This window comes from Leptodactylus fuscus, chromosome 5 (genome assembly GCF_031893055.1).
Source record: "Leptodactylus fuscus isolate aLepFus1 chromosome 5, aLepFus1.hap2, whole genome shotgun sequence".
Lineage (NCBI taxonomy): Eukaryota > Metazoa > Chordata > Amphibia > Anura > Leptodactylidae > Leptodactylus > Leptodactylus fuscus.
The window spans coordinates 163,153,216-163,179,649 of record NC_134269.1 but is presented as its reverse complement, the minus strand read 5'-3'; the positions used below and the strand labels follow the sequence as shown (position 1 = coordinate 163,179,649).

At 39.8% G+C, this 26,434-nt stretch overlaps 1 protein-coding gene across 1 annotated transcript in view; it reads right to left on the bottom strand.

The window, feature by feature from the left end:
- The window catches only part of UNC5A (unc-5 netrin receptor A), a 319,041-nt gene that overhangs the window by 98,654 nt on the left and 193,953 nt on the right, over nucleotides 1-26,434 (bottom strand). The window contains exon 3 of the mRNA XM_075274664.1: nucleotides 18,118-18,261. Coding sequence (XP_075130765.1) covers nucleotides 18,118-18,261 — 144 coding nt within the window. The remainder of the gene's footprint in view (nucleotides 1-18,117; nucleotides 18,262-26,434) is intronic.

Genomic DNA, 26,434 nt, shown 5'->3' with positions numbered 1-26,434 from the left:
TCTTCTCCTTCCTATCCTAGCCTGTCCCTGCCTACCCAGAATCTAAGCCCTAGCTAGCTGGACGGAAACCTCCGTCCTCGGTGAATTGCAAGCTCAGAATGACGCGAAGCTGGGCGTCGCTGTTCTTTTAAATTAGAGGTCACATGTTTTCGGCAGCCAATGGGTTTTGCCTACTTTTTTCAACGTCACCGGTGTCGTAGTTCCTGTCCCACCTACCCTGCGCTGTTATTGGAGCAAAAAAGGCGCCAGGGAAGGTGGGAGGGGAATCGAGTAATGGCGCACTTTACCACGCGGTGTTCGATTCGATTCGAACATGCCGAACAGCCTAATATCCGATCGAACATGAGTTCGATAGAACACTGTTCGCTCATCTCTATTAATTATTACTTTTGTCGGATTCAAGTTATTTTTGTGACCATTCTGGGTTTTTCTTTCATTAAACGAGGGAGGGGTACCAACAATTTTGACTACGTGTTTATATCAGGAAATACCTCAGTAAAAAGACTCAAACATGACCCCTTTCTTTTGTAGAACAAGGTCGGAACTATCTGTCACACAGATCAGAACAAAGAAACATTGCGGATTCTGTCACTGAACGCTCAGATCCAGTTGGTGCTCTGCAATTTGTTTAACCCAGTACAAAAATTCATAGCTTTTCTGTCATCCCTCTGGAACACTGTGGTTTCCATTTTTATAGAAATCTATAGCTGTGCTGCCGTGGTTGTCTGTTCAGTTTACTAACAACTCTATTTAATACACCATCCTTATAAAGAAAGTGCATAAAATGAAGTACACAGCTGACAGGGCTACCCTCTAACACAAATCTGTAGGATTGTTACTGGTAGAATAGATCTTTATTGGTATGATGCTGTTCTCTGACAAGTAGCTTTCCAGTAAGAGCTCAGCTTCACATAAGACGGTATCTTCTGTATGTAGAGCTAGACGCTATATCTAAAAGTATAATGGATTACAAGGCAAGAGCAGCTATATCTAAAAGTGTCAAGCGAGTACAAATATTAGTAGAAAACCATTTAGGGTATCCATAGAAACGTAATATTCTGTTTGTGTTTACTATTGTATTATTTCAATGTTTCCTTTGCACAGCTAGGGATTTGTCTGTTTGTGGATTCCCCAGTCTCTGCCTCATTATTTGTGGCCGCCACTTGGACAAACTCATATTCTAATATTAGGCCTACTTTTTCTGATGGTAGTGCTGCAAACCCGTGAACTAAACATAATACATAACTCTGATAATAAAGAATGACCCGAGGCATAACTATAGGGTGCCTCAGAAGTGATGCGGTTTTGTGATGCATATATGACCTCAAAGGCCTCAGTGAGCTCATATATGTGTCACGACACCACATCATGATGGCCTCAGTGGTATCTGACATTATTCAGGATGCCCAAAGAGGATGGGGACCCGTTATTACAACCGTTTTTGCCCTTGGAGGTTTGATATGAAAAAAGGGCATGGTCTCAAAAAAAAGTTTAGGTAAAATGCCCAATAAATCATGATTTTCATTTAGGAGGTCATAATTGCCCAGCTCTAGTATATCATATATATCATACTGTGCATATACTGTATATGATATACTGATGCATATGCACTTTTTACTCAAATCCTTATGGTATATTCCAAACTTGCCATACAATATCAAATAATCTTATGATATACACAATAAGGACTTTCAGTGGATAAACTGTACAACTTTATATTGTCTAAATAATACAACCGTACAGTGTCAAAATGTTGTTACCATATAGTGCCTATGTAAGACATGGTACAGAATAGTAGTACCATGTAATACCCAAATAAAAGCTTTCATTTGGTAGTACTGTATGTTAAAATGACTAAAGTTAATTTACAGAACAGACCATGACTGCTTGCAGGACTTTTCTCCATATGTTTCGTGCAGAAACCAAGCGGTTCCACACGGACTCCGTTATAGTCTATGGAGTCCGCGGATTTCCTTAGGTAATGCGTATATTTTTCTGTTTGAGGAGTTCCCAAGCGGACTCCCTGAATGGAAACCCGAACGCAGATATGAATAGGGCCTTAGGGAAATGTATTTACTTATTAAAATATTATGCTATGGCTATGTTCACTATCAGATGGACAAATAGACAATTCTAGAATGCATAGTGTAAACATTGGTGAATGAAGGATAATAGGATGGGGGTTATTTTTCAGGGTTTGGCTTCTTAATGGGCACAGTTAGGCCGGGTTCACACGGAGTTACGTGCCGCGAGATTTGGCACGTAGACGCCGCGTGACCCTTTGCGTGCCGTACACGCTCCCATTGAGTTCAATGGGAGCGGGGACCGTATGCGCCGCGCTAGTTTGCGGCCGTGAATAAATGCACGGCCGCAAACTAGCGCGGCGCATACGCTCCCCGCTCCCATTGAACTCAATGGGAGCGTGCACGGCACGCAAAGGGTCACGCGGCGTCTACGTGCCAAATCTCGCGGCACGTAACTCCGTGTGAACCCGGCCTTAATGAAATGCATTTGGATAAGTCCTTTCGTGTTTACATAAGATCCTTTCATGTTTCTGCATGACAAATTGAGGTCCATAAAAAGTTTGTTCTGGGGTGACCTGTACAGAGCTCCAATCTCAAGACTTTCTTGTCCAGCATCAGTCCCTAATGTCATGGAGGTCTCTTTAGCTGAATGGACATGAATGTCCACACTCTAAAATCCTGAGGAAAGTATTCCTAGAAAAGTGAAGTCTTATAGCTGCTATAAGGAGTCCAGCTGCATAGTAAAGGGTTACTCCTATTTCAGCCTTTCATGATTGAGATGGGAATAGCTTAGTTTCCGATTCCCTGAGGTGGTTGGGAGATGCAAAAACAGGCAAATGACAAGGGCCCCCAAAGCATTCTTACTTGGAGGACTCATGATATCACAATAATCACTTCCTTTTGATATTGTTTAATGTATGTGTTAATTTTTTTAGCTTAATTTTCTTTTATTTCTCTTTACTTGTATTTTACCCTTTTACCCTATTCTTCTTCTTTCCTGTCCCTATGGCTCATTCTAAGGTCAGCTATGTCAGATGTAATTTACATAGTAGATAGTTACATAGTAGATGAGGTTGGATGAAGACATCAGCCCACCAAGTCCAACCTATAACCCTACAATCCCCTATAGTGTTGATCCAGAGGAAGGCAAAAAAAAACCATTTCATTGTAGATGTTTTTGGAAGGGGTCAACGGATCTGGTGTTCTGCTGACAGACTCCTAAGTACATCCATAGATCTGAGAATATATCAGATATTGTACTAGGATAATGCCATTGGTCCTGATTAATCAAATTACAGTATTTTTGCAAATTTTCTGGTGAAAATCCATTGAAAAATATGGTATTTATACTGAATTCCTTAGTTCTAAAGCCCCTGCACATTGCAACGCTCATTTATCAAAGGCTAGCTAGGGGAAAAACCATTGCACCTCCCTTGTAATGGACTAGTATTGATAAATGTTTTGCACAGTTTTTACCTCATCAAATATTTATTCCGCATTATATTTTAGTATATAACATTTTAGTAAGTCAGATATCAAGACAGAATAATAATCTGATATGTGTGTGCTTGACAGAAAACGTCAGACGGTAAAGAGAGGCGAGTATAATAAGGGAAAAGATCTGATAAAGAAGAAAATGACAAAGTGGTGCATTGGGGCTTCAGCTATGAAAATTTAAAGCCACCAAGGCCATTATCAAGAGAGTTTCCTAGTCATATATGAATGGTCTTCACATGAAATATGTCTACGTCGTAACGTAGGAATAAAGAAAAAGATTAAATGAAGAGGAGTGGGAAGGATGAGAGTAATACACATGATATAAGGGTTTTATATACATTACATATATGAAGAGTATCCCATTCATTCTCTCTTTGGATGTCTATATTTTAGTTAATATTCCATATATGAGTTGAGAAAATAACATTAACATTAAGAAAATGTATAGTATATAGGCCTATACTCTCACTTTCACAAATTCCCACATATCCACACGTGTGCCATGTGTTCAGGCCCTCAGGATGCGGCAAGACTATATTTGATCCATGTAGCCTCTTGTAAACTTGTAAATTCTGTATTATAAAGCGCACTCGTGCAGAAGCGTGAAAGAAAAATTGATAGTAATTAGCAGAGCAGAGGTTCTTAGTCTTTTCTAGCCCACAACATGAATTAACACTGGGAATCGGGTTAGGGAGCTATGATTCAGTTTAGAAATAATAATGTAATTCTTGGTAATTAATTTACCCTTCGCTAGGTGTCTTAGAATGTTAATGTATTGTGCTCAGTATTTCTGTCTTCAGACACCATTATTAATTCGTTTATTCACTTACTATAATACTGTATTATAGTTTTCCCTATGAAAAACAATGAGGGAACAGGATAATAGGGAAATAGACAATGGAGCAAAGTTTTCAAAAATTAAAAGTTGGGAAAAGAAGTCAAAAATATGAAGTTCAATTTCTAGTTATATAATAGACATCACTCTTGTTGGAGATGTTGTCACTACTTCACATGAAGCATAGTATCGTATTTTAGATCCTTGAAATGTAAATGGAATTATACCCGCGAGATTATTAATGTAGAAATATTATATAAAATGTTGTTTTTTGTGGCTAGTGTGGGGAAGTTAGCTCAATAGAAGCAGTGAAGCGGACCCAAACAGTCAAGATAGGGGCATGAAATATGCAGCAAACTGGTTTATTTAGAAAAAAACAGGAAAATAAATAAACCTTGACTTCAGGCACAAAATGAGCAACAAAATACAGCCTTAACTTCAGGCAAAAACTAAATAAAAACCTGCTCGTCTGAGCGACCAACTAAACAGTAATGTTAACCTAACCATACGTGTGGCTTACTACCAGACATACAAACAAAATAAGCACAACTTTGTCTCACCGGACTCAGGGTTACAGGACAGAACCATACTCCTCCTTTCATTCCATGGATCTGAGGCCTACTCAAGACCTGCACTGGGCCACACTTAAGTTAAAAACCTGGGGGAGATATAGCGAGATTCCAGTGCCCTGCCTGTCACTTTCTCAACCTAGATACAAAAGTTATTTGAGGGCATTTACCACTATACAATGGGAAGCCTAGGTGCCTTGATTTGCCAAAATGAATGCCGGTTCTGCTTCACTTTCAGTTTGGTACAGACCAAGACATATGTCAGTATGTGACTCTAGTGGGCCGGCTATATGATTAAGTACAACTAATGCAAGGAGAGGGGCTAGCTTATCATCCGGTCTGGCATTGTATTAATCAAAACAAATAAACTTTGAATAAATAGAAAAAAAAGTTCAAGGGTAACTGTGCTTTTCCAGGGATTGGATATAGTTGTAGGTAACCACCAGGTTTAAGACACGTATGCACAATTGTGCCTCTGGATAACCGAGTTGTGGATGGCGGCATAAACCAATATGCGACACAGGGTCGGTTTTACAGGTAAGTTGTGGATTGTATCCAAACAAATGGTAGGTTTCGCGCTCACTCGGGACAAATATTTGAATAGATGTAATGACAATAGGTACTGTATTTGGAATATGATTACGCGCTTCGGGGTGCTAAAGTCACATAAGTGGCTTCACCCCTTCATCAGATCTCAGGTAAAATGGTGACTGCTCGCTCACTGTACCTCATGTGACACTGTTGGAGCCTGCCTTGCTCTTGTTTCTCTATCTCTGCTCCCAGTGAAATGGAGGGGTCTTTCTCTTTCCCCTCAGATATGATAAGGCATTCTCTCCAAATCTGCTCCAAGATCAAATAGAGGATTCTTTTTACCCAACTCCTCCTCACAGCTCCGCCATTACAGTCTCCTCTTCCTTCTCCCCCTCTCAGGTTCCACCCACCTCCTTCCTCTGCTAGGTTATTCAAAATGAACCTATTCAACTAATTTGTCCCGAGTGAGCGCGAAACCTACCATTTGTTTGGATACAATCCACATCAAAACAAATAAATAGAGGGGCATTTACTTTTGTGAAGTACGACAGGATCGGCGCTCATAGGGCCATTGGAGCACCTATTCTACCTATAGTATAGTGGGAAATTTACTCCATTTTTATCTCCAGGACATTAGAACATCTTTTTATCTGGGAGGAAACCCTTTATGTCTTCCTTTACACTAATTTTTTTCTACAATTTTCATGTTTTGGTGGCTTTTTTTTTTTAATCTCTACTCATATACTATGTATTTTTATTGCATTCTTCATGTTGCATAGTCCATTGAAAAAATTCTTGCAAAAAATACCACTGACCCAAAAAAATGCACTTAAACACCAGGAAAATACCACAAACCAAATCACATTGTTTGTCCTGCTGTTACCTTTACTCTAGACTTCCATGTAGCATATGGCCACAATGCTTTCGGCCAAAAAAAAGTGGAAGCGGTGATAAAATGCATGATTTTACCCTACGGCATTTTTTGCATATATGCATCTAATCATGTCTGCTAGAAAGGATAATATGTATATAATATGTTGCATTGAGCTGACAAATGATACACTATAACAAAGCAGATTTCACAATATTGTTCATGAAAAAATGCAGATCCTGTTAAACATGGTTTCTATCTAAATCGCCTTTTATCACCCTGCCAATTTTGCATATGTTTCATTTGGGCATTTTATTGTTATCCAAATACACAAAGCCCGGATTATGTCAGAACCAGCCTTTCCTCTGATATTATTCACTTCTTAAACTACTAAAGGAAACATTCTCAAATTTTCCAAAATGACTATGAACCTGCCAAGTTACATACATAACCTTTTTTTTTCCTTTTATGCCGTAATCTTTTTTAGTAGCAAGAACGGTTTAATATGGAAGGAACAGCACAATAAACAAAAATAATAAGCCCATACAATATCAAGTGGCAAGTAACCTGTAAGTAAAGGCAAATAAAAACCGCATTAAATAAAAGAAAACTGTGCTGGGACTGAGACGTAATAAAATGAGACAAATGTCTATTTGCGCTCAAGGCATAATAAAACACAGCAAACACAACATAAAGCAATTCTCAAAATAGTCCCAATATGAATAATGTATAGTGAATGGAAGTACTATAGGTATTAAAGTATTATTTCAGGAGTGACCTTCAGATATACCGCATATCTGGAGATACACAACTCAGAATTTAGCTCAGCATAAATTCTTAGACATTTGCTTAGAAGACATTGTAAATCTCGAGATAAACAATGAAACTCATTGCGTTATGTGTCATATTTTCTGTGATTTTCTCCCTTGGGATCCAATAATGCACAGCTAATAGATACGTCCATACATAATATCAAAAGAGTGCTTTGCATCTCTATTGGAAGTAAAGAAATTGGTTATTGTAAGCGATAATAATATACCACCTGCAGCAGCCTATTATAATACAGGCAAGGAGAAGAATGGTCTAGGTAGGGAATTATGACACCAGATCTTAGCTGAATGCTCATCTACATGCATGCACGGGATTTGCTAGAGGCGCATTGCTAACATTTTGGATGTAAAGAGGCACAATAATAATTTACATATAAATTCTAGACTGTTATTCCTCTAAAACGTATATCTTAAAGAGCACCTTTCACCACTTCTGACAAGTGTGCTTTGGTTAATGCTTGTATTCCCCAGGAAATAACACATTTGGAGCATCTTTGTTCTGTTATTACTCTTTGCTGCCCTGATCCTCCATTATTCCTCCTATTTATTAAAGAATTTGACAAATGAGTGTTATCATTCTGCTTGTCAAAGGGGGTTTGTCCCCACAATGTCTATGACTCGAGCCCCACGATGGGAAGTGCAGCAAAAAACAATGCTGCAGAAAAAAAAAATGTGAAGGAAATGCATCACGTTTTTCCGTAGAGCTTTTCTCTGCGGACTTTCTGCCCCTATTATACCTATATGGAAAGCGCCAGCCTTTCCGTAGGTATAATATATAGGAATCACTTATATTTCTCTTGTCTGCTTAATCCACTCCTGGCTTTGGCTCACAAACACACATGGATGGATTTTAGTGCAGCCATTAAAGAAACGGACGTCACATGGCTGATAATGACATCTGTGTGAATGTGGGCTGAATCTGTTACATATAGCAAGATGACATGAAGAGATTTCATTTTCAGACTAAGATAACCCATCGTTCACATCAGCGTGTGGATTCCATCCAGGACAGTCCGCATGAGGACCCCCCCTGAACGGAATACTAAACGCAAGTGCAAGCACTGGTGCAGTAAAAGTACACGGAACCCATAGACTATAATGGGGTCCGTGTGCTTACTGCCAGATCTCCGCAGGGATCTTGTGGACAGGAAAGTAGTTCACCATCTACTTTCCTGTCCTCATGATTCTTGCGTGTGGCATGCACACGTCTCCCATTATAGTCTATGGGGTCCGTGTGCTTTTACAGCACACTGCTTGCAACTGCGTTTGTATTCCATTCGGTGGGGGGCCCTCATGCGGACTTCCCCGGACGGAATCCAAATGCTGATGTGAACGAGGGCTTACACCAATTCACATGGCCCTGACCATTTACTTTTTTTATACTACACAAAGTAACCCTTTCATGTAGCTGGTTACCATGTAAGTGCCAACCAATCAGTGTATGGACACAGGACTTTCTAGCACTACATAGGCTTGCTTGGTACCTATCAAAAAGCAGGTAGCAGGAACTTCATGGTACTTTTCCATAGTGGAAAAATGATGCAAGGTAAGCTGAAGTGTGATCTGATACTGTAAGATGGTTTAGACACACTCCCTGAAAAGGTGACCTGTTGCACAGGAAATGGTTAAACCCCCCTGTTAGTGTACTGAGAACACAATGTTAACTGAACCAGTGTACCATTACTTGGTATAGTAGAGTCTACTGGTTGTAGTTTAGCATTTTATTCTGATGTACTGGCACTGTGCTTCATGATACATTTTTTGCATATTTATGTTACTTTAGCTGGTATAGGTCATCTATGGTCATGTTCTCGAACTTTCCGGAACTGGATTGTACAATGATCTCCTATGGGTGGAACTAAGTTTTGCGTAATCTTCTAGTGGTGCAAAGTGTTTAGTATCAAGGGTTATTGCGGCTACACAGGGTGGAAGATGCCTTCCTATTTAAAAGAATATCCCACGCTCTGTAGGTGGAGAAGAAAGCTTGAGGAAAGATGGAGAACTCTCTCATAGGAGCAAGCAGAGGTCAGATCATTACTGGAGTGTGGCTTGGAGGAGGCACCAGCCAGCAAGGCTGGCTGAGTTGAGATGCCATGTGATCTACCTGCAGCTAGGAGAGGGACGCCTATGGAAGGAATAGGAGTACCCTTGGGAGCAACTTTTGAACAAGTGTCTAGGACCTGTGAGCAGAGCATCCTCATGATAGTGAAATTGCATTGCCTCAAGGCCAATGCAAGTTGCTGATCTACATTCCACACTACTGTGAACACACTGGGGAGTGGTGTACAGTAAAAGCACATGGACTACATAGACTATAATGGGGTCTGTGTACTTTCCGCACGGTCTCCGCACGGAACATGTGGACAGAAAAATTGACAGCAATTTTGATAAAATTCAGATAAATATGGTGGTAAAAGACTGGAAAATGTGTTTGGGCAACTCTTCTTTGTTGATCAATCGTGAACTAAAGACCAAGACAGACCAAGCCAAGGTTGCTAGGGGCACATTGTATAACAAGGCCACAGAAAAGGCTGCAGTTGTTAGGTAGCATATCCCTAGCAACCGGTATGTACAGCCGCATTGGCACTGTGTTGACACCACTATGTAAAATATATATATATATATATATATATATATATATATATATATATATATATATATATATACACTCACCGGCCACTTTATTAGGTACACCTGTCCAACTGCTCGTTAACACTTAATTTCTAATCAGCCAATCACATGGCGGCAACTCAGTGCATTTAGGCATGTAGACATGGTCAAGACAATCTCATGGGGAAGAAAGGTTATTTGAGTGCCTTTGAACGTGGCATGGTTGTTGGTGCCAGAAGGGCTGGTCTGAGTATTTCAGAAACTGCTGATCTACTGGGATTTTCACGCACAACCATCTCTAGGGTTTACAGAGAATGGTCCGAAAAAGAAAAAACATCCAGTGAGCGGCAGTTCTGTGGGCGGAAATGCGTTGTTGATGCCAGAGGTCAGAGGAGAATGGCCAGACTGGTTCGAGCTGATAGAAAGGCAACAGTGACTCAAATAGCCACCCGTTACAACCAAGGTAGCCAGAAGAGCATCTCTGAACGCACAGTATGTCGCACTTTGAGGCAGATGGGCTACAGCAGCAGAAGACCACACCGGGTGCCACTCCTTTCAGCTAAGAACAGGAAACTGAGGCTACAATTTGCACAAGCTCATCGAAATTGGACAATTGAAGATTGGAAAAACGTTGCCTGGTCTGATGAGTCTCGATTTCTGCTGCGACATTCGGATGGTAGGGTCAGAATTTGGCGTCAACAACATGAAAGCATGGATCCATCCTGCCTTGTATCAACGGTTCAGGCTGGTGGTGGTGGTGTCATGGTGTGGGGAATATTTTCTTGGCACTCTTTGGGCCCCTTGGTACCAATTGAGCATCGTTGCAACGCCAAAGCCTACTTGAGTATTGTTGCTGACCATGTCCATCCCTTTATGACCACAATGTACCCAACATCTGATGGCTACTTTCAGCAGGATAATGCGCCATGTCATAAAGCTGGAATCATCTCAGACTGGTTTCTTGAACATGGCAATGAGTTCACTGTACTCCAATGGCCTCCACAGTCACCAGATCTCAATCCAATAGAGCATCTTTGGGATGTGGTGGAACGGGAGATTCGCATCATGGATGTGCAGCCGACAAATCTGCGGCAACTGTGTGATGCCATCATGTCAATATGGACCAAAATCTCTGAGGAATGCTTCCAGCACCTTGTTGAATCTATGCCACGAAGAATTGAGGCAGTTCTGAAGGCAAAAGGGGGTCCAACCCGTTACTAGCATGGTGTACCTAATAAAGTGGCCGGTGAGTGTATACAGTCCTATGAAAAAGTTTGGGCACCCCTATTAATCTTAATCATTTTTTGTTCTAAATATTTTGGTGTTTGCAACAGCCATTTCAGTTTGATATATCTAATAACTGATGGACACAGTAATATTTCAGGATTGAAATGAGGTTTATTGTACTAACAGAAAATGTGCAATATGCATTAAACCAAAATTTGACCGGTGCAAAAGTATGGGCACCCTTATTATTTTATTGATTTGAATTCCCCTAACTACTTTTTACTGACTTACTGAAGCACAAAATTGGTTTTGTAACCTCAGTGAGCTTTGAACTTCATAGCCAGATGTATCCAATCATAAGAAAAGGTATTTAAGGTGGCCAATTGCAAGTTGATCTCCTATTTGAATCTCCTCTGAAGAGTGGCATCATGGGCTACTCAAAACAACTCTCAAATGATCTGAAAACAAAGATTGTTCAACATAGTTGTTCAGGGGAAGGATACAAAAGTTGTCTCAGAGATTTAACCTGTCAGTTTCCACTGTGAGGAACATAGTAAGGAAATGGAAGACCACAGGGACAGTTCTTGTTAAGCCCAGAAGTGGCAGGCCAAGAAAAATATCAGAAAGGCAGAGAAGAAGAATGGTGAGAACAGTCAAGGACAATCCACAGATGACCTCCAAAGAGCTGCAGCATCATCTTGCTGCAGATGGTGTCACTGTGCATCGGTCAACAATACAGCGCACTTTGCACAAGGAGAAGCTGTATGGGAGAGTGATGAGAAAGAAGCCGTTTCTGCAAGCACGCCACAAACAGAGTCGCCTGAGGTATGCAAAAGCACATTTGGACAAGCCAGCTTCATTTTGGATGAAGGTCCTGTGGACTGATGAAACAAAGATTGAGTTGTTTGGTCATACAAAAAGGCGTTATGCATGGCGTCCAAAAAAACAGCATTCCAAGAAAAACACTTGCTACCCACTGTAAAATTTGGTGGAGGTTCCATCATGCTTTGGGGCTATGTGGCCAATGCTGGCACCGGGAATCTTGTTAAAGTTGAGGGTCGCATGGATTCCACTCAGCATCCGCAGATTCTTGAGAATAATGTTCAAGAATCAGTGACGAAGTTGAAGTTACGCCGGGGATGGATATTTCAGCAAGACAATGATCCAAAACACCGCTCCAAATCGACTCAGGCATTCATGCAGAGGAACAATTACAATGTTCTGGAATGGCCATCCCAGTCCCCAGACCTGAATATCATTGAACATCTGTGGGATGATTGGAAGCGGGCTGTCCATGCTCGGCCACCATCACACTGAACTGAACTTGAATTGTTTTGTAAAGAGGAATGGTCCAAAATACCTTCATCCAGGATCCAGGAACTGATTAAAAGCTACATGAAGCGACTAGAGGCTGTTATCTTTGTAAAAGGAGGATGTACTAAATATTAATGTCACTTTTCTGTTGAGGTGCCCATACTTTTGCACCGGTCAAATTTTGGTTTAATGCATATTGCACATTTTCTGTTAGTACAATAAACCTCATTTCAATCCTGAAATATTACTGTGTCCATCAGTTATTAGATATATCAAACTGAAATGGCTGTTATAAACACCAAAATATTTAGAACTAAAAATGATTAAGATTAATAGGGGTGCCCAAACTTTTTCATAGGACTATATATATATATATATATATATATATATATATATATATATAATGGGCAATATATTTAAGTTAGATTTGAAATAATTTTTTTTAAATTAAAAAATAAAATAATTTTTTTTTAGAAGACATAAGCCCTTCAGACAGGAAACTGTTAAAGCAGGGTGATTCAGTGGTTTCCTCAATCTAGCGAATTTGGATGTGATGTTTATTTGTTCTTTATGGTTGAGACACTTGTGCTTCTAATGTTAGTCCTTATTGCAGCCGCTGCTTAGGATAGTTCCCTGTGGGTTAAGTAGAAATCTTTCCACTAGAAATGCTCTTTTGATGAATGTGATGCCACTTTCTGCAGAACTTCAGTATGCATTTTCACATCAGAGAAACTTTGTAGCATGAGATTGTTAATAAGTGTGTCATCAATCATCAGCAAAACAAATTAGCTGGCTCGTCTTTTAAAGCCCGACACTCAAAAAAAACACGTAGCGAACTGCATGCGAACCGCTGCAGCTTTACACTGCGCCTTCTTTCATGCAGTCATATCACTTACGATCTGGTTCATAGGAAACACGTACAAGACAAATTCGTAAAACAAAAAAACATCGGTAAATACGTATCCCTGGATTGTCCCTCTTCTGTTGAATTATTAACCCATAAACGCCCAAAGTTTTTTGATAGTTAAAAGGACTGACCAAGGGTTCATACTGATCATCAATATCAGACTGGTAGGTGGCTGACACTCAGCATCCCACCATTGAGCTGCTACAATCACTAGATCTACACAGTATATAGGGCCAGAAGGATAGCTCTGTACACTGTGTGCTGGACATACCACATTATTTCAGCTCAGCTCCCATTCACATGTATGGAAGATGAGCAGCAACAGAACAGTCATATACTCTGGAGATCTGTCAAACTTAGGATTGAGCAATCTCTTTAGGCCAGGGCTAAATGGTGACTTAGGCCACGACTGCCTTCACACAACCAAACACTGCAATGTGACTCAATTCACTATCTTGAGTGAAAGAGTTGCACGACAACCTGGCAATCTTAGGAGCATAATGGTAGTTTTGGGCAAAGTCGCTGTATAGTCCTAGCCTTCATAATCTGCCATGTTAGGGCTCGTTCACACGGGGGCGGTGGGGGCGGATCTTGACACAGAAAGTGACGCGGGAGCCGTGTCACTCTCGGGTCAAAACCCGCCTGCCACAATCAACGCAGTCGTGGATTTCCCCTCCGTAGCCGGCTCAAATGGATGAGCCGACACCGGAGGGTGCTGCCGCTAGGCGGAAGCTGCGGAGCAGTGCACCACGGCTTTCGCCTGAAGAAAGGTCATGTCGCTTCTTTTTTTCTGCTAGCAGAAAAAAAAAATGCAATCTACATAGACCACTATTGTAAAGGGGCAGATTTTAAAGCAAAATCCGCTGTCAAAATCCGCCCCTTTGTTCACGTGTGAACTAGCCCTAATTGTTCATGTAATGGTTTAATGGTCATAAAAGATAAAATAAACCCCTGGAATAATATTCACTTCCTAACCAAATCTGGCTCTGCTAAGACCCAGCAGTTTTGGGAAATGTAGCAATCACATGATACAGGCAATATATTTTGCTGTTGTCAATAGTCACAGTATAGCGCTCAATAGTGACTGCAATACAAGACCATTCAGGGTTCTACTGAATCAAATAGATCACAATAGAATCCAATAATGATCTACATCCAAGTCAATAAAACCATGCCAGATCCAGTTATAGTGGTCACAATATTGACACCTGTATGTGGATGTTAGGCTGTCCGCAGGCAGTCTAATATAGTACTACTTCTCCCATTTCAGATTGACTGCTTTGTTAACCAGATTTACTATGTAAGGGGGTCAGTGCATACTGAGTTTTTTGGTGCTGATTTTGACATGGAATCCGCCTCAAAATCAGTCTACAAAAAAGACTCCCAATAGAACTCTATTGAGAGGCTTTTTTGGAGGCTGATTTTGAGGCGGATTCAGCATCAAAATCAGCATGAAAAAATTGTGTGTGCACTGACCCTAATTGTCAGGGAAAGTTGAAGAACATCCAGTTGGGAGCCATATTGATTAGAAAGCTAGATAACCATAAAATGTGTTCTAGTTACTATCGATTTTCTTTCTATTTTTGGAGGAAATTCAACTGATGTGTCTTTTTAGGGCTAAAATTATTGGTTGATTTGGCAGCCTTAACCCAAATGCATGAGGCCTCAGTCACCCAATAGTGAAAACAGTCGGCACACGTAAGTTTTCAAATCTTGAGGTCTATGGACCTATTCATATGCCCTTATTTTCACAAGGTTTGTGATAAAATAGTATGTGATTTGTTTCTGTCAGATCACTAAGAGACTCAATCCTATGAGGGATCTGTTTATTACAACGGTGATGTGAATATTAGCCTGAGTATAAAAAAGCAAGTACATAAAATGCAGCCATTTGAAACAGGCAACCTGCCATTGCATTGACTCTTCATTGGTATGTGTATACTATCAGATTTTCAGACCAAATGTGGTGTGAACCACCTGCGTCTCCCCCTCCCCTCTCACAGCATGAGTCTCACACAGATACTTTAGGAAAGATCCTGTTTGTCTCTCCATCTCCATATCTAATATATAGGCCATGTTTACAAACTGAGGATTTAATGTGGGATTTACAGTGGGGCTAATCTACAGTAGAAATCTGAGTTTTCAGTGCAGATTCTTTAAGGAATCCTCTATCCATTACTTAAAAGGGCTGCAATGGGAGTTGGCAACTCTATAAAATAAATAAATAACTTATCATTCTTTCATTTACCTCCCAGTGCCACCTCTGTGGTCCATAGCTGGTCATCCATCGGTGACTCTCCATCACTGGCCTCATGTACGGCAGCCCACATGTATAGCATATGACCACTAAGACCAGTGATTGGCTGCAGCAGTATGTATGATGTATGTGATGTCATTGCTGCAGGATTTGTAGGGTCAACATTGGCGTACTGGCACGAGTATAAGTTATTTGTTGCTATTATACCATTGCCTACCCGGAACTAGACTTTTGACAACCCCTCTAATATTATTGATGCCAAATACATTGTGGATAAAATTACCTTCTGTGAAAAGCTTGTGATATATACAATTTCTATTCAAATTTGTAACACAACGACAAAGCCTAAGTAAGCCAGTTAGTGACGTTGGCCTCCCACACAGATAACTGTCCCTAATTTTATTTCCTATTCCTGCAGCCCATAATCCATTTTTAATGTATTTTTTTTGCAGTTAATGACATTAGTGCACATTAATTTGGTTTTAAGCGTTTTGATAATTGATGCTATAATAGTATGATAATTTGCACTTAAAGATTTTAATTGGATAGTTTCATAAATCTCTGCCGGTACGCCTGCTATGTCCCGATAAAGACCTAAGGTGGCTTTACAAGCGCCATTGCCACCAGTTCCCCTTCCTTACTGATCTTGTTGTTATACTTCATTGAAACATCACATCTACTTATATTTCAAGGGTTGTTCACTCACTCTTGGAAAAGCTTCTGGCCAGACGGTGTTTTGGGATCCGTCTATTAGCATGCAGTCAGTTAACTTTGCAGGATATATCCCTAAGCAAAGCATTTGCATTTGGTCTTGTTTGGTGATTTCATTTTTCTCCAGCCCAGTAAAATATTCTGCACAGGTATTGCTACTGTTTTTCAGGGATTCTCAAAGCTGTCTTCAGACTGTTGAAGTTTCGGAGTATTGTTGAAAAAAAGAAGAAGAAATATATTGATCCTTTGAGTCTTAGGAGGATAACCTGCCTGAAGACAGGTTTGAGAGCCAGTGATTGAGATCACTCCTTCAAAACCTCTAGGCCACAATATCAACCAAAGTGCAAGATTAAAGGGCATTTGAAGTTGGACGCGTATGAACATGGGTGAAATAATCAGGGCGGCAGTCAGTATGACCAATGGTTCTGAAATAAGAATCTGCCGCTTCCATGTACCAATATAAAGGAAATTGACTTAATGTTACTTTGTGCGTATCTTGGATCTCGAATTTGTACTATTGATATAAAATCATCTCTTCAATCCATACTGCTTGGTGAAGGAAGATAAAACTTATGTCTGATCATAAACCTTGCTCCTGCAAGCGTGTATACAGATATGCAACAGTCATGACACCACCATGGAACTGTAGTACTACCATCAGATATGTTTCAGAGTGCAATACATGATAACACTTTGAGATTGCAATATACTGTAGGTTAAAATTATACTGCGTTACTACAGCACTATTTGAAAGATAATGTACTGTATATGTCTTTTTGTATAGACTGATATACAGATCAATACCACTGAGGCAAAGTTATGAGGCCTATGGATACATTTTTGGCATATGCTTGCTTACTGATAGTCTATAGGCACAATACAAGGTCAGCTGATAAACTCCACTAGTGATGTCACAAACTGACCTGATATACAAACAGGAACTTCACTGTAGGGGATGCAAAAACTCCAATTTCACCTGCACCCTGATGCATATGCAACAGGAACCCAACAGACACTGTTTTATAAATGGTAGGTGACAGTGAAACTATATTTTAAGTCATATTTTTATTTAAAGAAACATAGATCAATATGTAGTTGACAAGTTAAAGGGGCTGTCCAGTTCATTTTTATTGATGTCATATCTTCAGGATAAGAGTTCACTGAGATTCGACATCTGGGACTGCTGGGATTCACTGGTTGAAGGGGCTATGACACTCATGACAGTGCCGCACTCTCTTCACTATTACATTGCATGACATCTGTTTCATAGTGGCTGTGTGATGTAATACCAGCCTAGTCTCACAAAGTGAATGTTGCACCAAATGAAGGCCAGTCTATTAAAGGGGTTGTCCCATCACAAGGATCCTATCTATACTGCTAGTTTATGTGGATTTAAGACTTTTCCTAAATGCATTGCTTTATCAAAACTGCTTTGTTTGGCCACTATCTTAATTTATTCACTGTGATGTAGCTGCCTGCTCTCAGAGGGGGAGGGAGGGGCTGGGAGCGGCTCTGAGCTGTTTGTGTCTTTTAAGTAGCGGAGCTTCTCAGAGAGCTTCGGGATTTCTGAGCTCTTATCAGTCGGTTTGATTGAATTTGGCTGATAAGGGCTGAGATAGGGAGTCCGTTACCTCTGTATGTAATGCAAGCTGACTCAAATCCAGCTCTGCTACATCAGCTTCACACTGTGGTAATTCATTTACAACCAATCCTGTGCAAGTGAAACCCCGCCCACCTATGTGCCGAGAAAAGCAGGAAGTGAAGAGAGCACAACAGCCTGCAGGTTAGTGAACAAGCATCATGGGAATACCCCTTTAACTACCATGGACATTAATAAAACAATATGCTGTTATAACACCTACATGCAATAACATAGGGGTTACTATTATATAAGGTCCTGAAATTAAGTGAGATGTGAAACATTTAACACTTACATGCGATTCGGATAAACGCCTTCTGGCTTTTAGAGGTTCCAGAGGAGCTCCATGCTACACAATGACACCAATACTCTTCCAGCCCAAAGATCTTCTCCACTTGTTGCCTTGTGATGTCAATCCTCACTTCCATAATAGGGAGACCTAAAAAGAGACGTATAGATATGGTTATAGATGAATCTCCATATTTATATGGAAAGGAACAAAAAAGTACTTTGGGGGTCATGTCTTAGCTTTCCCAGGCTTTGATCTTAGCTGCGAAATTTCGTGTGAAATACATTTCGAACAACGATTTACAAAACAATGGGGCTCCGTAGATGAATAACAGAGACATATTTGGGAACTGTAGAATCCCCCCTACAAGGTACTGGGATTAGGTTTATAGCCAATTTACCGCTGACAGACTCCTTGTACAAATATGAGTAGCCAATACATATATTTGTTCCATAATTTATGCCTATTCCTACATAAATCCATAGACACAACTGAAAATCCAGGTCTGCTGCTAACAAGTTGAAAGGGATTGGCAGGTGAGCTGTGCTTTTGTATCAGGAGTTAGACTTAAACCAACTTATTTTTTTCTGAAAAGGAAACATGAAAATAAAGATATGAGGATTACAGTAGGAACAGCATAAATAAAATAAATCTCATGAATTTAAAGTATAGTGTGCTAGAATATATCCTACGAATTCTGAGTAATTGAATAAATGTGCTTTGATCTTTTATTGCATTGTAGAGACGGGTACTAGGCACAGTGTGCCACCATCTTTGGTGCTGAGGCTCATCTTCTGAACTCTGCTAAAGTAAGAGTAAGCAGAGTTCAACAACATATTTGCTGGCTTCGCTGATTTATAAAAAGATTCAATGCTTTAGGCACTTACTTACTCTCTGACAATGTACTGAAAACGCTATATAACTAGATACTATGCAACTATAGAGAAGTGCTTAGTTATAGAACTCCCTCTACACAGTGATCCTGATTTACTATTGTGGATATGACTAGACACTGCCATAAACATGGCGCATCTTTGGCACATTTTGATGCATCTAGGTTGGGCTGACATGCCCGACATGTGGTTGTGGAATCTCTTTAAAATGGGGCATTGCTTAAATGTGCCACTGTATATATATATATATATATATATATATATATATATATATATTAAGATGTTGCAGTCTTAACCTGAACTTCTGCTATTGATCATACTGCTGCAGCTTGATATCTTATCGCAGAGGACAAACAAAAAACATTTTTCAATAACTTTTCATCGGTTTTTGTTTCTGATATCATGTTAATTTAACCAATTGTAGAACTCTGCTACATCTGTATAAATATATATATATATATATATATATATATATATATATATATATATATATATATAGAGGGGAAGTTAGCTCGGTAGAGGCAGTGTGGATCCAAACAGTTAAGACCAGGTCTCAGCGGACTCAGGGTTACAGAACAGAACCATACACCTCCTTTCATCTCATGGAACTGCCATAAACTGCAGGATCTGCAGCGTTTTATGGGTCAGTAATGAACCAAGGATCTACACCTGGGATGAGGCCTACTACAGATCTGCCCTGTCCACAAGTGTGTCAGAAACCTGGGGCTGATATAGCTGGACTCCAGCACTCTACCTACTATCACCTTCTCACTATATATATATATATATATATATATGTAAAATGGCAACACTTCAAAAATCAATAGTAAAGGGTGTTTCTTGCTTATTTAATCAATTGGTGCTGTACTGTGCCTGGTAAAGAAAAATTAATTTTTTTCCATGAATTTTTCCATGAATTTAGATACCTAAAATACCCCGACATGTACTTTCCTTTCCTTACAAGGCATCCATCTTTGCTCTCCTCTTGCTTACTTTTCATGCAAACATCTTCAAATTTCTGGAGCACACATTAAACTGTACCTCATCTTTGAACCTTTCAAAATTAATGTGAAATCTCATCTCTTCAGAAAATCTACCGTCTACAATCCTGCTGCATAACCTAACTATTTAGTGGCTGTGCTGGAGTACTGCAGCTCTGCTCCCATTCAAGCATATGGTGGTAGTGTATGGCGATTTCTGCTTCCTAATTCATAGTTCCGATGGAGAGGATGCCAAGAAAAGCTGATGGTGAGAGTGCGAGTGCTGGATGTCAGACCCTTACTGATCTGGTGTTTTTTTTTTTTCTTTTTAATGTAGATTGTGAGCCCCATATAGGGATCACAATGTAAATTTTTCCATCTCCTGCTCTTTTTTTGTGCAGGAAACGGAAACCTGCATAATGGAGTCCCAGGTGCAGATGTGAACGAGCCCTGACACAGAGCAGTTGGTAGAAATTCAATGGAAATAGTTTCTATAATCCTGTCATTTTATAGACTCTAAAACTTCCGTCATTTCACACATTTCCATCTGTAATTAACCTTTCGCAGTTTCACCTCCACTTCTTACTATATTTGCATGCTTACATGGTTGAACAGTAGATATGTAGAATATTCACTGAGCACGACTCTTATGTGAAGCAGCTGTTGGTCTGAGCCTGTAGCACGTACATCACCACAGACTTTGAAATTGCTTTTGTACATTGATACTGCCAAGGATAATTTACTTTGGCTCCTATGACTTGCTCGCGCACAGTCATGCCATTTCTCTGTGGGATTGTTACTGGTCCGCTGGATCCGAGTGCTGATTGTCATTTAGTAAGAAGTAAACTTTTAGTACATTAAGACAACCCAAGATCTAGAGCTATTTTACTCCGTGCAATTTGTGAAGATTTCTTATAATATTCAATTGCATGTCTTTATGTTTCTATGAGTACGTTGCCATAGCTGTGTGGTGTGGGTGTATTTGTGCTTTTATCTCTATCACATTCTGCTCTGCAATCTTGTTTTTGTGATGGTTGCACAGGATTTATTTGTGGCTTGCAGCTGTGTGGTGTTGACACTTTTATTCATTATCCAAAATCACTGAGGAAAAACAGACAAAATTAGGAGGCGATCGCATGCCCTATGGGAATTTCTAGATGATCATCACTTTTGGTATTAGAATACTTTCCTCTGGACAATGGCATAAGCTATGTCAGCAATATGCTGCAGGCAGAATGTCAGATGCAGTAAAGCTTGGTTAGTAGTGCTGTCCGAAGACGACCTATCAAATTATTTAAGAATAACTGTATTGTCCAAGACCTATTCACTTTATGCAGCAACGTGAAGAAAATCGAAATGAAAAAAGTACCGTAAATTTGGGGTAATTTTACATAATGCGACACTGTCATTATTCCCCAAATATATATATAATCCAAGTTTTATTTTATTTAGTTATTTCCGAAATTTTTTGCATCCTTCTCTACAGTTGGGTCATGGGGTTTTTCACACAGTTATACTGAAAGCGCTCATACCTTAGCCCTTAACCATTTACATATGGTTGCATAGATTTTTTAGAGGAATTTAGAGAGAAGTACAATTACACTGTCTCCAGCAGGCACAGAAGGTACTGCCTTTAGCTGTCCATATGATACTGTGCTACAGCATTGCGAAATTAATAGAGAGCACAGAGAAAGAGAAATCTAAAAATCAAGATGGTGTCTGGTCACGAGCAGACAGGTTGGTAAAGGGATATGAGTGCTATATACAATAAGAAGGGCAGAATGTAAAGGACAATTAGGTGAGGGGTTAAGGGATAAAAAAAAGTGTTTTGTCTTGAATGCTTCTTTAAGTAGTAGCGTAGAGAGGTAAAAATCTCCTTTAGAACTTGTCTACATTTTATGTAGTGTTTGGCTGAACAGCTATTTCTCTTGGCTTCCCAATACACATGCATACATAGATAGGCCAAATTTGTATGTGTCCAAAACAAGGAAAAGGGAGCTGGCTATTTGCAGACACCCATGGCAGTGAATTATTTTTTCTAAAACAAGAGGACTGGGAATATTAAAATCCAAGTCTAATTGTAATGTCTCTGCTTCACCCTCCGCTCACGCATTGCGGCACAGGAGGCGCGTTGTTATGATTCTTTGCTATAACCTTTTGTTGCTCTGTCTGAACACTGCCCTATTCCTCATCTCTGTAATTGATTTTCCACCACATCCATCTCCTTCATCTTGGTTTCCCTCTGCTCCTCAAATAGTTAATCATAGACTTTCCAGTGTGACTGACATCCTGTCTGCCCATTAAGCCTGGGGTGGGTTCTGGACTTCCTATAAACTGGTCATCAGTCCACACATGTTTGCTGGCTATTGAGACTCGGTCCTTGCTATGCGTTTCTCTTCCTTTTGTATTGTATTGTATTGTATTGTATTGTATTTACTGACTTCTGACCTTTGGCTTCCCTTGTTACTACTCTTTTGGATTTCGATTTGGTACTGTTTGTCTCTCTTGTTTGATCTTGGCTTGTTGACTTTGCTTCTGTATTGTTTTGTCTTGTCCTGCTCTGTGTAAGATTTATTCAGAGAAGGGACTGTCACCCAATTGTGCTTTTCATTAGAACAGTTGTGGCAAGTAGGTAGGGACAGGGGCTGGGTCAAGTTTAAGACTCACTGTCTCTATCTTTCCCTTCTTCTCTGGTTTCGGCAGCAGCACTAAGGAATTGCTCAACCAACAGTTCCCTTACACTAATCCTTCCTTTTCCCAACATCAGAGAACAGTTGTGACATCCCCATTTTCATTCGATGGTTGTCTGGTCTCACCAAAATCATAGATTTCTGTTCACATTCATCTAATGTGTCTGGCCCGATTAAATCTGCCCTGTGACTGATATCTGCTGGTGCATACAGCTACATAGTAATGCAGGTGATGTATGTGTATAAACACCATGTGAATGCCATATGGGCACTGATCTTCAATGGTTATTGACAATGAGCCCAGAGACAAACAGAGAGTCATACAGATATCATATCAAAACTGATTTTCTAATCTAAACTGCTGGTAAATATGACTAGCTTTGAATTGTAAAATACATCAAACTTATATGGCATTTGCATAAAAGACCATATGGAACTTTTATGGCACCTGAACAGAACAGTGCACTGAAATGTATATCAAGAAAGTGAATTTTCCTATGGATGTGCGCATGAAACCTACCTGCTTTTAGTAAGACTGTGAAGTTGTATGAAAAGAAAACCAGTATAATCACTGACTGAGGATTTTCCATGATTCTTCCTTCAGGAAACTTGCATTAGCTATACAGAGCTTATTGTAATGAGTGGATGTCAGCAAGAATATGCAAGTCCTTAGATATCCTTGTCTCCATTCTTGTCTCCATTATTTTTCCAATATCTGAATCATTGTAATTCACTACATCTCTGAAATCTTATGAATCAATTCTATCAACTTTATAGATGAGCAAATCTTTAAAATTCTCTTTCTATTCTCCAAATCACGTATTTGTTGTAACACTTGAACCTGGTGAACTGATTCTCCCATCTGTAATGGTGGCATATTGTTATATTTATGTAATGTACTTAGCTACAAATAGAAGAAATGTAGAAGTAATAATGCTTAAAAATCCAGGATAACCTAGAACAAAATTACTTGTGCTTGGTCCTTTTACGTATGATACAGCAAAATGCTAGGAGGCATACAAAAATATTGTTAGAGAAACACAAGCCAAAAAACTCCAAAGGCTTGCTTTCTTCTTCCATCATCTAATTACAAGATGTCTAGTAGAATATATTAAGTTTCATAAATATTATATTAAATATCATTCAGGTTATTCACAAAAAGAATGTATGACCTTTTATTGTAGTTCAACCAAAATACCACAGTTCCTCGTTCTAGATGCAAACTGTAGTGGCCATGTAGTTACAGTATATATGCGTTACACAAAGAAAAAACATATGGGGTAATCTTCTGGCATAGATGGGTATAAATATGGTGCTTCTTTGGCGCACAGAATTTTTTAAAGATAAGATACTCCTTTAATAGTTCCACCATGAGGATTCAGAGCGTTACAGCAGCATGGATAATACAGTAATATATTACAAGAAAGAACACATACAAGCTCAGAATAGCAGATAGAAAAGATACTAGGAGTCATAACAACTAAAAAGAAAAGAAAGTCTTCAGGATCATTTAGTTCTCTGTGCGAAGTGATGTTGACTATACAGTTTGGCCACGGTTGAGAGGAAGGATCTCTGATAGCACTTGGCTGGGTGATGATAGAGAGACCTGGTTGAAATCTCCAAACACAGGACACAAACATGTAGCACATTACAGGCAGGATCAGCTTTTGCAGAGGTGAGAACATATGCAGCTATCACGATAACATGTGACTATTCCCTTGGTAGGTAGTAAGATCTCATGCTCACAGTTGATAGTTCAATATCCTTGCATCCTTGTTCCTTAACCACAATATGCCCTAATATGCACCATCTTTCATCGCAAGCCCTCCTCCTTTCTTCTTACCACTGTCACGCGTTCGAAGAAGTCTGAAGTCATCCAGGGACACGAGTGCTGGAATGAATATTCCTCCATACTGTATCTCCACTTTGTTCCATGCTTCCCTTAACTCGTGGGGGGATGTTTGGTTCTTAGGCTTTAACAAAGCCCTTCCACGTGTACACAGGAAATTTCTGGCTGCAGGCATCTTCCAAGCATAAATAATAGACACAAAGGATTCCTTTGAAAGAGTGTGCAAGTTTTTCAAGTCCAAATAAGTATCTAGTCATGATGCAATGATTCTTGAGTAGAGGATTATTGTAGAGATAGACAAAAGAGTGAAAAAGGAAGGATAAAGGTTGCTCTTAGCTTGGAGCTGTAGTAACAGGCTGCCACTGAAGCGGCACCATCTTGGAAAGAGATGCCACAGATGTACCATATTGATGTTTATGCGAATTGACCAAGATAGGATGGGTTTGGGAGGACTCGGACCTACAAATTTACTATAACTCAAGCCAGAAAACTGGCAATAGTTAGCACTGACATCTACGCTCGTTAGAGTCTCTTAGGGCTTATTCACATCACCATTTGACAATACATTGAAATCAATGTTTTCTCAAAATGGCCATTAGATGGATTTTGCAAAAATAACTGTCATAAGACAGTTCTTCACTGTTATAATAAGGCCTAAGATTGTCACACAGAACTCTAGTCTTACGTTTCTTACAGTATGGAGGGGATTTATCATGCTAATGTACGGCTTATGGCTTTTATTATTATAAAACATTGTACAATAGTTCACCCAGGGTAAAATTTAATGTTCTCTCTAGCTCTGTATCAAAGTATCATGGTCATGGCAGAGTTACTTTTTGGCATTCCCTCGGCATCCAGTACCTGGGGCACATGCCCTATCTCTCCCTTTCCCCAGCCATTTTCCTGTTATGACCCTGACAGATTGGATGGAATGAATTTATTGAGACTGGTGTGTACTATGTCAATTTTAAAAGGTTTTTCCAAGACTTTTTAATTGACTATTCATCATAAGGATGGGTCATCCATTGAAGATCCATAGGCGTCCAACAACGAGATTCCTTCTACTTCACAAGTCTTGTGACATCACATTCATTGGTCCCAAGGCCTGATTGCAGCCCAGTCACACAACCACTGCAGTGTCTAAACAGACCCCAAAGTTTTGTAGTTTATCACTGATTGGAAGTAATAACCTGGCAGATGTCACGTTCCATTTTGTTGCATACATCTGCCTCATTCAAGCCTATGGATATAATTCACTATCTATTGTCTTTTTGTCCAAATGTACTGTAAATGAAATACAGTAGCCAAATGTGATGTGAACCTAGCCTGATGGAAATCCAGAAAGCTGAGATCTAAAGTGCTGTTTAGCTCGATCTTGACACTGTGCAGCATATCACTAGTAATTTTCCTTCTATAATGAACAATATGATGGCTCGGCAGGGTTACTGAAGCCAATAATACATTTTCCTTACCCTGCAGAGCCACTATTCTGTTAGGGGAAAAGGCATGATGGTAGCTGGCATTTTTCCTTTTTTTGTCACGTTCGTAGAAGCAGAGCGCAGAACTCTAAAATGCAAGGAACCCACCAAAGCATTGCTTGGGTCTGTGACAGTAGGGATGAAGTTAGTGGGACGCTGAAGTTAAACTCCCCATTTAGTTTGACAGTTTTAAAGTCATTGAAGAAGACTATTTAGCTAGCCAAATACATTATATTGGTGGAAACCAAGGATTTGGTTATATTAGCCAATGATCTTATGTGTATGGGGAAGGGGGTCTCAGACGTATAGGTCATGTTGGATCTCAACATCCCCATAGCTTTATTCCAGTAGGAGATAATATGCAGAAGGATATAGATGTGACACCTCTTGGCTGACTTAACTGAAACTGAATTGGCAGAGTACAGACTGTGGG